Here is a 14,649-nt window from a genome sequence, read left to right as displayed (position 1 = left end):
CTCATTGGTGCCACATAGCCCCCCCCCCCCCTCTCCGCAGTACGGTGTACTCCTGAGATGGCGGTGGGGGGGGGTGACTATCGTGTTGTCAGGGGTGGTCCGCGTGGTCCGCGGGAGCTGGACCACGGTCAGCTCGACAGCGTCGTCTGGGAGCTGTGTGGATAGATGTCATGAAGGAAGGTCTGGCCACCAAACCTGGAAGTCTTTGATGCGCACCGGGCGTCATACTGGGCGTGCTGGTCATGTGGTGACAGGTAGGCCGGCAGTTTGCGGGAGGAACGGAGCAATGATGATGATGTCTCCGGTGGGCGTGGCGAACACAGGAAGCATGTCCAGGTCAATGTCGGGCAAGAGGGGAACACATTTCACCAGGTGCAGGGGAATGGCGGAGGTTGTGTCATGAGCACCGGATGAAGGGAAACACATGACAAACAGTGTGCCATTGCATAGTATTATAGAGTTGTCGTGGATTATGTCTGGGGGACAGGCACAAACACCTTGAGCGAGGGCACGTTCAAGATGGGGGGGGGGCGTGAGAAACCTCGACAGGGCAAGGCAGGCGATGGGGGAGAGGTCAAAGGTACCGGAGAAGGGCCCGGCGGTGAGGGCGTGATCGTAGGTAAGCTTCCCTTCAGAAAGGTGTTGTTCCCAGCAGACTTAGGTATGCCTTTGTGAAGCCCATGTACAAAAAGGGCGATAAAGCTGACTAATTAACTATTGACCTATCTCTTTGCTGACAGCTTTCTCCAAAATTTGAGAAAAGCTAATACATGTAAGAATTACTGATTATCTCATGAAGAATGATGTTCTCAGCAAGAGTCAATTTGGCTTTCAAAAGTGCCGTTCAACAGAAGATGCAGTCTATGCACTTGCAAATGAAGTCCTAGAAACCCTTAATGAAAAAATCCTAGCACTTGGTGTCTCCTGTGATTTATCCAAAACATTTGACTGTGTTGATCACCAGATTCTCTTGCAAAAAGCAAAATTAGCAGGAATAAGTGGTGTTGCAGGCAATTGGCCACAGTCGTACCTCCAAGACAGAAAACAAAATGTTGTCTTGAATAGCTCAGGTGGATTACGTGATGTTTCCTCACATTCTGAATGGAGTTCCATTACATGTGGAGTGCCTCAAGGCTCAATTCTTGGGCCACTATTATTGCTGACTTTTATAAATGATCTACCATCATGTACAAGCCTGCCATGTAAATTTACATTATTTGCTGATGATACCACAGTTTTTATGAGCTGTAGAACAGACAGTAATCTTGAGGAACTCATTAATCACATACTCTCAGATGTGGTTAATTGGTTTAAGGTGAATGGTCTCTCATTAAATTCCAGTAAGGCCAGCTTTATTTAGTTCTGTACAAAAACAGAAAAAGAGAGAGAGATAAGTGTGACATGCGGTAATCAGCCAATAGAAAGAATGGAAGCAACAAAAATTTCTTGGAGTGCACATTGACAAGAAAATGAACTGTTCTTCACATATTTTAGATCTCTTGAAGAGGCTCAGCTCTGCTACGTATGCTTTACGGGTTGTCACTATGTGTGTTGAACCTAACACTGCAAAAGTGGCATACTATGGATATTTTCACTCACTCATTGAATACGGAATTATTTTTTGGGGCAGCCAGCCATTAGCAAGGGAAGTGCCCATTGCACAGAAGCGAGCATTAAGAATTATATGTGGATTGTGCCCAAGAGACTCGTGTAGAAATAGCTTTCGAAAACTTAAAATATACACAACTACATGCCAATATATTTTCTATCTCATGTGTTTTCTTTGTAAAAATATAGAGATATTTCAACCAAACAGTAATTACCATGAGCGTAACAAATGGAGGAAGATGGACATACACAGTGAGCATAGAAATTTGAGCTTGGCGCAAAAGGGTGTCCACTACACTGGAACAAAACTCTTCAGTGCTCTTCCTCCTGAAATAAAGACAGAGATTCATAAAAAGAGTAAGTTTAAGAAAGCACTAAAAATATTTCTGCTAGAAAAAGCTTTTTACAGTCTAGATGATTGTATATAGATTGAATAATTTTAATATTATATAATACAAGTTGACATAATACCACTAAGAATGTTATTTAACTTGAGCTCTGTATCTGTGTGTGCTCTGTAACTGTTTTCTGTAGTGCTTTAATGTATTTCCTTTTTACTGTATTGCTGCTCAAAGATTTCACTGTATAAATTTTTATATAATTATGTACTAAAATGTCTGTATATGCTATAAGATTATCATATTGTATTTGTAAAAAAACTGACTCATTCCATGTTTTTGTAAACCCAACACAGTTGGACCTATGGAACATGAAATAAATCAAATCAAATCAACAATATAACTCATATATCTAAAAAGAAAGATGATGTGACTTACCAAACGAAAGCGCTGGCACGTCGATAGACACACAAACAAACACAAACATACACACAAAATTCTAGCTTTCGCAACCAACAGCTGCTTCGTCAGGAAAGAGGGAAGGAGAGGGAAAGATGAAAGGATGTGGGTTTTAAGGGAGAGGATAAGGAGTCATTCCAATTCCGGGAGCGGAAAGACTTACCTTAGGGGGAAAAAAGGACGGGTATACACTTGCACACACACACACACACACACACTCGCGAGTGTTTCCTTCTATTATATTCAACAATATAACTCCATTTTTATCAACATAAATTTGAGCCATATTATGCTTTTTAACATTAAAAGTTGACTTAGTCATAAGAATGCTCTTGACAGATCACTAAAAACATTAACTTCATAAAATCTCAGGCATTAAATAATAATTTACTCAAAATACTAAGTGAGGAAACAGGAAATGTGCATACATCTCTTCTTTTACTTACTGACTTCTGATGATTATCTCAAGGAAATATATTACACCACATTCTTGAGCTGAGGAATAAGTTGTGTGATTTCTTTCTAAAAGACAGTTTCAAACTGAATGGTCAGTTATTTAATAGAAGCGGACTGCTTCGAGTGGCCTAAGAAGCATTTTGGTACATGCTCCAGTGAGTGATTGCTTCCTGACAACAAAAGGCTTTTAGATGAGGTTGTGGTCAAAATATGAGAGATTTCTGTTGATGGTATGAATTAGGGTAGATGTCACACGTGTATGTGTGTGTGTGTGTGTGTGTATGTGTGTGAGTGTGTGTGTGTGTGTGTGTGAGTGTCTACTTCTGACTAATGTCTTAGTCTGATAGCTTAATAATATCCTACAATCTACTTTTAAATGTACCTGTCTGCTATTCAAAGCCTGTTTTATGTGGTGAGTAGCAAAATTGTTCTAATTCATATTGTTGTTGTTCCATCACAGATTTTCCATTATTAGGGAATTCTATTGAAATTATTTAGCTACAAAAAATCATCTCAGTGAAGCTTTTAATCACTATTTTTCAACTGAAAAGCAGATTAAATATCAAAAGGAATGGTTGATTAAAACACCGTTTATTATCAATACACAACCTTCGACCATATCAGCAGAAGAAGACAATCTTTTACTGAACTGACATCTAAACTACCATTGGATGAAAACTTAAATACCATGAGTGGAATTCTGGTGCAGTTTAACAAAAATTAGGCTTACCGTATTTTTGTGCATCCAACCCAAGATAAACTACCACATTTTTTTCGGTCCAATACAGGACATAATTTTTGAAATTACTTAAAAGTCTTGCAAGTTTATTGAAATGTTAAACTTTAGTTATTGACTTGTATTTTTTGTTAGATATCACTTTTTTCAGAAATGGTTCATGTACAATATAGGCTGAACAACCAATTCTTAAAATAAGTCTATCTACACTTTGAACTTTTCTCAACACATTTTCATTCCCTTTTCTCTTCACACCACCAAAATTACTGAGAATGCTAATAGTAGTATAACGGACCAACTTTTCTTCAAGTTTGTATTTTTTTATGTTGTCCAAAAGCTGCTGAGTCAAAATTTGAACAGTTTCACTTGACACTTCATCAAACTTTAAAAGGTTAACTTGATTTACCTCCTTGGAGAAAAGTGAAGTAGCTCTATGAATATCAAGAGCTCAGATGGAAAATCAGTACTAAGTAAAGAAGCAAAAGCTGGAAGGCAGGAGGAGTTTATAGAGGCTCCGTTCAAAGAGATGAACTTGACGGCAATGTTGTAGAAATGGAAGAGGGCACATATGGAGGTGAGATGGGAAATATGATAGTGTGAGAAAAATTTGATAGAGTAATGAAGAATCTAAGTCAAAACAAGACCAAGGAGTAGACAACATTCCATTAGAACTACTGATAGCCTTGGGAGTTCCAGAGCCATGACAAAGCTCTTCTGCCTGGTGTGCAAGAATTATGAGACATGCAAAATACCCTCAGACTGCACGAAAAGTTCCAAAGAAAGCAGTAGATCTCAGCTGTGAAAATTACCAAACTATCATTTTAATGAGACACTGCTGGAAAATACTTCTTTACAGAAGAGTGGAAAGCTTGGTAGAAGCCAACCTCAGGGAAAATCAGTTTGGATTTCAGTGAAACCCTACAACATATCTTAGAAGGTGGTAAGGAAAGGCAAACCTATGTTTATAGCATTTTTAAACTTAAAGAAAGCTTTTGATGTTGTTTGCTGGAACAGTGTCTTTGAAATTCTGAAGGTAGAAATGGTAAAATACAGGGAGCAATAGGCTATAAATAGAGTTGAGTTCGTCAGGGCACTGTCTGAATTGAGCTGTTGTTGCTGTAGTATTCCAGGAGAGTGTGCCTCCATGGGATGTGGCAACGATGGCTGTTTGGGTGGAAGCGTGAAGGTGACATGTTGTGGTTAAGTGCAATCTGTCGCGACGCGGAAGGTCGATGTGGATGAGACACCGTAATGTGTTGATTGCGGTTGCGGAAGCTCAACACATTGCGGGTGTGTTCAGATTGACGCATCGCGGAAGACCGATGTGGATGAGGCACCGAGATGTGCTAAGAAGCTTGACTGGAGCTGGTGCAGGGCGACAGGTGAGAAAAAGTTTAAAGTTTGAGAACATGTGTTATTCCGCGGAAAGCTCGACATATGATCAGAGCCGGGGCCACCTGTGTTGCAGGGAGGCTGCGGAGATGCAGGCTATCCAGAAGCACAGTGTGGGAAATGGTGTCGAACGTGGGACAGAATGTGCGAATGTTCACTGTTCATAGTCACTCCACTCAAAACGGTGTGCAGATAAGGTGAATGTCGTGGCACAAAACACTGAGGTGTTGCAGTGGGACGGAGGTGGAGGTCAGGCACAGATAACAAGTTATTGTTCCTGTTCCAGGCCAAGGTATCGAAGTAGGAAGGTATGTGCTGATGCTGAACCGAGGCAGACGCAGGTGTGGTCGGATGCTGAGGAGGTAGACCTGTGAACGTAGCAGTTCCAGCCATGTGGTGGATATCCGCATGGTACTGCACGGATTGTGGGGTGACAAATCGTTGTCCTGGCAGCAGTAGGTTGTCCGATGAAGCATTTGCAGAAATCGGCATTGGTCCTGCACTGCATGGAGATCCGTGAGAGGTAACTGCACAGTCAATGAGGGAGGGCACATGTGGCGGGAACAAAGGCGTTTGATAGCCAGACTCATGCGCACTCCTAACCTCACTTATTGTTGCAGGCTCAAAAACGTCCAACGAAATCGGTGGAATCATCGAGTGAGAGGCATCGTGTTGCAGTCCTGGCAGGTATACATCACCCGCAACATGATGCATGTCGATCACAATTCCGGTCTTGGGCCGAAGTCATTGTTCGAATGCTGTGTCGATGTAATACATGCGAAAATAACTGACGCGGAGTTTGCAGGCACAGTAAAATGACGAAAATGGAAGACGTTACAACTCGGGGTCACCAGTGAGGTGAATGTTCGGGTTGGTTACACCAAACAACACCCATTTAGCAGTAGTTCATTTATTCACCTAAAAAAATGCAAGGCTCACAAAGAGCTGAACGTGGCGGAACCACCCAAAGATAATGCTGAGAGTCCAAAGACAATGCTCAGAGTTCAAAGAAAAATGCATATTGATGCTGGTGTCGACCTCATCAGTGCCACACTGTATTACAGATGTTTCCAGTCTACAGTAACATCAGTAACAGCTGATAAGACCGCCTGTAACTACTGAAAAATTTCTTTGGTAGAATATCAGTATTTGTGAATTTATTCATGAATTCATTTACACATTGTGTTCCATAAATTAAATAGTGGAGGAGGAGTTTCAATAATATGAAACAATACAGCATTGTTGTTTATGCAGTTTTCTTGTAAATTTTCTTTTCCTTTCCTATAGTTGTTGGAGATGATGTATTACAGTAATTTCATCATTGGAGTCAGACAAGCCATTTAGTACAGCACCTGTATCTATTCCATGAAAGATAGTTGTGTTTCAGAAATAAATGAGCAATCTCTGTTGTCCTCTTATTCTTGTTGGGAACTGGGGGAACAAACAAAGCCGTATACCAGCAACTCAAGGTGTCACTGATCAGCATTGATCAGGATGAAACAAATACAGAAATAGACACAATTTGCAATAATGCTCTAGTTAATTTTTTAGTCTTATTAGTACTCTCTCGGATTTCACAAGGGGGTTCAAAACCCTTGCTATTGGCTGCTTTACATTGTTAAAACCTCTATGTTGTGTGTCTGTTACTGAAGCACAGTGCTGAAAGAATTTGGTACCCATTTAGTTTCTTGGCCTGGGACTTCAGAAACATTCTGACTTAGACCACATCATTTGTGTTGCGATTGTACAAGGAGTGATGCATCTATAACACTCATACACGATTGCTACAGACTGTGCTCCAGTGCTCCAGTCTGTTGAGCATCGCCATTGCCCTTGTCAGTTGTGCAGTTGAGGTGAGGGTCCAGCTTGTAACTACTGCTGCTGAGTCTCCCCCCCCCCCCCCTCCCCCCCCTCCCCCCCAATCCCAGAGGTAGCATTATTGAGTCCATTTGAGTCCATGCACTTGGCTTAAAAATACTATGTTCCCAAGACTATCTCTAAGCTGGAGGATCTTCTTGGTCCTTTTTAACCTTCTAACTATTTTTAACCTTAACTTGCACTTTTTTCCTCATTTACAATCACAATATGCTGCAAAATAAAGGAATTATATTTAAAATTGTCACACTATTCAGTCAGCAGCAGTGAAGCCTGTTTATTTTGCTTACTTTCGTCCACTGATTTCATGTGGAGCACTATTTTGAGGCGACAAGCTTTTAGACAGAAAGGCTATTTTTGGGACAGGATAGAATCATCCTAGCTATATACTATGCAATTTCTTAAAGCTCATATAGGCCTATGTATCTGAAAAGTATAGTCACTCTTCATGTCACCCCAACAAAACGTTATGATTAGATATAGAAAGATTACCAGAAAGCTATAAAAATAAAATGTCAAGCTCTGTAGGGTCTTCTCTTCCTAAAGAAAAATATTACATTATCTGCCTATGCTAAGGTCAGCTATCTTGCAATGAGATGGGTATCACTATTAGAACTTGGATTGTATCTATTCACTTACAACATTTATGAGAGGCAACATGAACTGATTTGAAAGGAATAACAATACCTGTACGTTGAACACATGGAAGTGAACAAATGATCTTTATTTTGTGAATATCTCATTAGCCACCATCCAGAAAAGTATACAGCACTTTTCAACATGCACTATATGTTTATAAAAGATTCGTGATGAAGCATTTATCTGAATCGGATGGAAATCAGTCAATATTAGCTACATGTACAGACAAACAGATGATTACCGTTTCCTGAAAATTGGAGGATTTATTCAAGAGAATGAGCTTCACAAATTGAATAAGTCAGTAACATGTTGGCCCACCTCTGGCCCGTATGCAAGCAGTTATTGGGGATAATATTGATTGACTGAATTTAGGATGTCCTTCTAAGGATATCATGCCAGATTCTGTCCATTTGGTGTGTTACATCATCAAAATTCCAAGCTGTTTGGAGGGCCCTGCCCATAATGCTCCAAATGTTCTCAATTGGGGAGATGTCCAGCGACCTTGCTAGCCAAGATAGGGTTTGACAAGCACAAAGACAACCAATTGAAACTCTTGCCATGTTTGGGTGGGTGTTAACTTTAAGGAATGTAAGCCTAGGGTGAGTTGCCATGAAGGGAATGGAATCGATTGTAGAACACCATTGATGAGTCAGGCAGCAACAGCTGGCCAAGACAGACGCAACTGTATACCAGTTAGGTTCCTTTCAGAGTATGCTGATGAAATAGTTCCATACTTAACAATCATATACAACTGTTTGTTCACTGCAAGATCCACAGGTCACATCAATATTCAAGAAAGGTATAGGAGTAATCCTCTAAATTACAGGCCCACATCATTAATGTCGATATTCAGTAGGATTTTGGAACCTATATTGGGTTTGAACATTATGAATTACCTTGAAGTAAATGGTCTATTGACACTCAGTCAACATGGATTTAGAAAACATTGTTCTTGTGAAATACAACTAGCTCTTTACTCACGTGAGGTGTTGAGTGTTGTTGATAAGGGATATCTGATTGATTCTATATTTATTTATTTCTGGAAGGCTTTTGACACTGTATCATACAAGCAGCTTGCAGTGAAATTGCATTCTTATGGAATATAGTCTCAGTTATGTGACTGGATTCGTGATTTCCTGTGAGAGAGATCACAGTTTGTAGTAATTGATGAAAAGTCATAGAGTGAAACAGGAGTGATTTCTGAAATTCCCCAAGGTAGTGTTATAGGCCCATTGCTGTTCTTTACCTATATAAATGATTTGGGAGACAATCTGAGCAGCTGTCTTAGGTTTTTTGCAGATGATGCTGTCATTTATTGACTAACAAGCACATGAGAAGAGCAAAACAAATTTCAAAACCCTTTAGAAAAGATGTCTGTAACATGCAAAAATTGGCAATTGACCATAAATAATGAAAAGTGTAAGGTCATCCACATGAGTGCTGAAAGGAACCCATTAAACTTTGACTACATGATAAATTAAGCAAATCTAAAGGCTGTTAATTCAACTAAATACCTATGAATTACAATTATGAACAACTTAAACTGGAAGGAGCACATAGAAGATGTTGTAGGGAAGGCTTGCCAAAGACTGCATTTTATTGGCAGGACACTTAGAAAAGATAACAGATCTACTAAGGAGACAGCCTACACTATGCTTGTCCGTCCTCATTTAGAATACTGCTGCAAGGTGTGGGTTCCTTATGAGATAAGATTGTTGGAGTACATCGAAAAAGTTCAAAGAAGGGCAGCACATTTTTTATTATTGTGAAACAGGGGATACAGTGTCACTGAAATGATACAGGATGTGGGATGGACATTATTAAAACAAAGGCATTCTTCATTGTGGCGGAATCTTCTTTCGAAATCCCAATCACCAACTTTGTCCTCCGAATGTGACAATATTTTGTTGACACAGACCTACATCGATCACCATGATATAATAACGGAAATTAGAGCTAGTACGCAAAGATATAGGTGTTTGTTCTGTCCCTGCACTATACGAGATTGGTACAATAGAGAATTGTGAAGATGGTTTGATGAATCCCCTGCCAGGCACTTAAATTTGATTTGCAGAGTATCCATATTGATACAGATGTGGATGTTCCACTGTGGTGTAAGGGTGTCGCAGATGATAACGAGAGGGGTTCTGTTGTGAAATGAAATGGCATCTCAGGCTGTCACTCCTGGATATCACGCTGTATGGTGAATGACTGTCAGGGTGGTATCTTACCGCTGTCTAAGGTGTCTCCAGACAGGTGTTTTCTGGTCATCAGGGCTCAATTCAAAGCAGGACTCTTCAGTAATAATATTGTTATTAATGACAAGAAACTGTTAATTGCAGCAACAGAACTAGGTAAATACAGTTTTGTCAGAAACTACCCTTATGATGGAATTACATATGTTAATTTTCATTGTTTAACATTTTTACTATTTTGCAAGTGTTTAAATATGCTCCATAATATTTACACTTAAAATTATTGATACTGTATTTTAGAACAACATTAACATAAATTTTCTGGTCACTGAATTGTGCATGTCCTTCCATTAATAAAATAACATCTAACAGGGCTAAAAATTCGAGTGTTGTAGTTTGAAATCCTAGTAGAATTTTGCGGTGAACAAAGCTCCTGACTCTGATGGGATCTCTGTCAGATTCTGCACTGAATTTTTTGATGAGTTAACACCTCTTCTAACTGTAATCTATTATAGCTCCCTCAAACAAAAACTGTGCCCAGTTTTTGGAAGAAGGCACGTCACCCCCGTCTACAAGAAAGATGAAAGAAGTGATCCACAGAACTACCATCCATAGCCTTGACATCAGTTTTGTTGTAGGCTCTTAGTACATATTCTGCTGTCAAACATAGTGAGGTATTTTGAACAGAATGACCTACTCAATGCCAGCCAGCATGGATTTAGAAAACATCAATCATGTGAAATGCAACTCTCACTTTTCTGCATGACATACTAAAAGCTTTGGATGAAGACAACCAGGAAGATGCAAAGTTTCTTGATTTTCAAAAAGCATTAGGCTCAGTGCCACACCTACATTTATTGTCAAAAGTACAATCACATGGGGTATCATGTGAAATTTGTGACTGGATTGAGGAATATTTGGTGGGGAGGAACAACATGTTATCTCTGATGGAGAGTCATTGTCGATGTAGAAGTAACTTCAGGTGTCCCTTTGGAAGTGTGTTGGGACCTTTGTTATTCATATTGCATATTAATGATCTTGCAGACAATATTAATAATAAAATCAAGCTTTTTGCAGATGATACAGTTATCTATAATGAAGTACTGTCTGAAAGCAGCTGCATAAATATTCAGTCAGATCTTGATGAGATTTCAAAGTAGAGCAGAGATTGGCAGCTTGATCTAAATGTTGAGAAATGTAAAATTTTGCACTTCTCCAAATAAAAAAAAATCTAGCATTCTATGACTATAAAATGAATGAGTCACTGTTGGAATTGGCCAACTCGTACAAATAACTGGGTGTAACACTTTGTATTGATATGAAATGGAAAGATCACATAGGTTCCATCATGGGTAAAGCAGGTGGCAGACTTCAGTTTATTGATAGAATACTGGGGAAGTGCAATCAATCTACAAAGGAGATTGCTTCCAGATCACTTGTGAGACCAGTTCTAGAATATTGCTCAAGTGTGTGGGACCCATACCAGATAGGACTAACAGGGGATGCTGAATGTTTATAGAGAGGAGCATCACAAATGGTCACAGGTTTGTTTAATCCATAGGAGAGTATCACAGAGATACTGAAGGAACTAAACTGGCAGACTCTTGAAGATATGCATAAACTATCCTGAGAAGGTCAATTAATAAAGTTTCAAGAACCACTTTTAAATGAATACTCTAGAAATATACTTCAACCACCTATGTATTGCTCACATAGGGATCATGAGGATTAGAATAGTTACTGCATGCACAGAGACATTCAATCTATCTTTCTGCATTCCATATGAAAATGGAACAGGAAGAAACCCTAATAACTGGTACGGTGGGATGTACTCTCTGCCATGAATCTCATGGTTGTTTGCAGAGTATAAATGTAGATATAGATATCAATGGCCTTTGATAGATCTAAAAATCCGCCTGTGTCACATTTTTATTTGTCTAGTGCAATAAACCCTAGTTTTTTAAAATGTTCTATGGCTGACATTGACTTTAAATGTATATTATGAGTTGCTACCAGGGATGTTTGAGGTTCTTGTAAGTAGTGCTATATGTGGTTGTTTGTTTTGTTTGTTTTTAATGCAGTGTGAATTAAATTAAATCAATATATCTACTTTTTGCAGGTTATAAAGCTTCTTCTTAGTGCTGGAGCTGATCTTTCAAGAAAGGATGTGCTTGGAAGGACTGCACTTCACAGAACACTTGGCAATAGAGAAAATTTTGAATTCTTATGGAAAAAATTTAAAGATTTCACACATTCTGTTGATAAGAAAGGACAGACACCAATACATAGAGCACTCTCAGCTTTCCGCTTTCATTGGGACAAGTATCCCATAATGCAACTCTTGCTGGAAGCTGGTGCAGATGCCAAATCACGTGATTCAGAAGGAAGGACAGCTTTGTACATTGCATTAGAGAATCAATGTTCTTATGTAAGTATTTTGTTTTTCTTAGTATGTCCACTATTCCTCAAGTGTCACATTTCAAAACAAGTGTTTGTGTGATTGATTGATTTTTATTTTATCCCATGTGACTATATATGTTCAGAGAGACTCTTTGTAGTATAGGACGGGACAACTTAAACTAATTGTTGTTGTTGTTGTGGTCTTCAGTCCTGAGACTGGTTTGATGCAGCTCTCCATGCTACTCTATCCTGTGCAAGCTTCTTCATCTCCCAGTACCTACTGCAACCTACATCCTTCAGAATCTGCTTAGTGTATTCATCGCTTGTTCTCCCCCTACGATTTTTACCATCCATGCTGCCCTCCAATACTAAATTGGTGATCCCTTGATGCCTCAGAACATGTCCTACCAACCGATCCCTTCTTCTGGCCAAGTTGTGCCACAAACTTCTCTTCTCCCCAATCTTATTCAATACTTCCTCATTAGTTATGTGATCTACCCATCTAATCTTCAGCATTCTTCTGTAGCACCACATTTCGAAAGCTTCTATTCTCTTCTTGTCCAAACTATTTACCGTCCATGTTTCACTTCCATACATGGCTACACTCCATACAAATACTTTCAGAAATGACTTCCTGATACTTAAATCCATACTCGATGTTAACAAATTTTTCTTCTTCAGAAACGCTTTCCTTGCCATTGCCAGTCTACATTTTATATCCTCTCTACTTCGACCATCATCAGTTATTTTGCTCCCCAAATACCAAAACTCCTTTACTACTTTAAGTGTCTCATTTCCTAATCTAATTCCCTCAGCATCACCCGACTTAATTAGACTACATTCCATTATCCTCGTTTTGCTTTTGTTGATGTTCATCTTATATCCTCCCTTCAAGATACCATCCATTCCGTTCAACTGCTCTTCTAAGTCCTTTGCTGTCTCTGACAGAATTACAATGTCATCGGCGAACCTCAAAGTTTTTATTTCTTCTCCATGGATTTTAATACCTACTCTGAATTTTTCTTTTGTTTCCTTTACTGCTTGCTCAATATACAGATTGAATAACATCGGGGAGAGGCTACAACCCTGTCTTACTCCCTTCCCCACCGCTGTTTCCCTTTCATGTCCCTCGACTCTTATAACTGCCATCTGGTTTCTGTACAAATTGTAAATAGCCTTTTGCTCCCTCTGTATTTTACCCCTGCCACCTTTAGAATTTGAAAGAGAGTATTCCAGTCAACATTGTCAAAAGCAAATTAATTAGGCTATATTTTACAATAAAATTCCAAATTGGTAAAATTGATAGTTGTTTTTTATTCATTTGTATCTAGATTTGTATTCAAGTCTGTAAGTTACTTAGAAACTTTGTACCTCAGGTGACTACAGTGCAAATATATGAAAACATATGGTACATTTATCTGTAGTTTTGTATTCAGGCCTTAACATCATTTTCATACATTATTTCACAAAGGTGACTATAATATATGTTATTGTTGTTGTTTTGCTGTTGTGGTCTTCAGTCCAGAGACTGGTTTGATGCAGCTCTCCATGCTTCTCTATCCTGTACAAGCTTCTTCATCTGTGAGTAAGTACTGCAACCTACATCCTTCTGAATCTGCTTAGGGTATTCAACTCTTGGTCTCCCTCACACCTCCCTTCAGTACTAAACTGGTAATCGAACCGATCCCTTCTTCTAGTCAACTCATTCCACAAATTCCTCTTCTCCCCAATTCTATTCAATACCTCCTCATTGGTTATGTGATCTACCCATGTAATCATCAGTAATCTTCTGTAGCACCACATTCTGAAAGCTTCTATTCTCTCCTTATCTAAACTGTTTATCATCCACATTTCACTTCCATACATGTGTACACTACATTCAAATACTTTCAGAAAAGACTTCCTGATACTTAAATCTGTATTCAGTGTTAACAAATTTCTCTTTTTCAGAAATACTTTCCTTGCCATTGCCAGTCTACATTTTATATCCTCTTTACTTTGACCATCATGAGTTATTTTGTTTCCCAAATAGCAAAACTCCTTTACTACTTTTTAAGTGTCTCATTTCCTAAACTAATTCTCTCAGCATCATGAGATTTAATTTGACTGCATTCCATTATCCTTGTTTTGCTTTTGTTGATGCTCATCTTATACCTTTCTTTCAAGACACTTTCCATTCCATTCAACTGCTCTTCCAGGTCCTTTGCTGTCTCTGACAGCATTACAGTGTCATCAGCCAACCTTGTAGTCTTTATTCCTTCTCCATGGATTTTAATACTTACTCCAAATTTTTCTTTTGTTTCCTTTACTGCTTGCTCAATATACAGATTGAATAACATCAGGGATAGGCTACAACCCTATCTCACTCCCTTCTGAACCACTGCTTACTTTTTCATGCCCTTCAACTCTTGTAACTGCCATCTGGTTTCTGTACAAATTGTAAATTGCCTTTTGTTCCCTGTATTTGACCCCTTCCACCTTCAGAATTTGAAAGAGAGTATTCCATTCAACATTGTTAAAATCTTTCTCTTTGTCTACAAGTGCTAGAAAT

The 14,649-nt window shown here is 39.0% G+C and overlaps 1 protein-coding gene across 8 annotated transcripts in view; it reads left to right on the top strand.

The window, feature by feature from the left end:
* The window catches only part of LOC126092715 (serine/threonine-protein phosphatase 6 regulatory ankyrin repeat subunit A-like), a 423,652-nt gene that overhangs the window by 196,310 nt on the left and 212,693 nt on the right, over nucleotides 1-14,649 (top strand). For all 8 annotated transcript variants that reach the window (XM_049908492.1, XM_049908471.1, XM_049908484.1 and 5 more), the window contains exon 6: nucleotides 11,818-12,126. In XM_049908492.1, coding sequence (XP_049764449.1) covers nucleotides 11,818-12,126 — 309 coding nt within the window. The remainder of the gene's footprint in view (nucleotides 1-11,817; nucleotides 12,127-14,649) is intronic.

The sequence above is a fragment of the Schistocerca cancellata genome, chromosome 1 (assembly GCF_023864275.1).
Source record: "Schistocerca cancellata isolate TAMUIC-IGC-003103 chromosome 1, iqSchCanc2.1, whole genome shotgun sequence".
NCBI lineage: Eukaryota > Metazoa > Arthropoda > Insecta > Orthoptera > Acrididae > Schistocerca > Schistocerca cancellata.
This window is presented reverse-complemented; position numbering and strand designations above follow the sequence as displayed.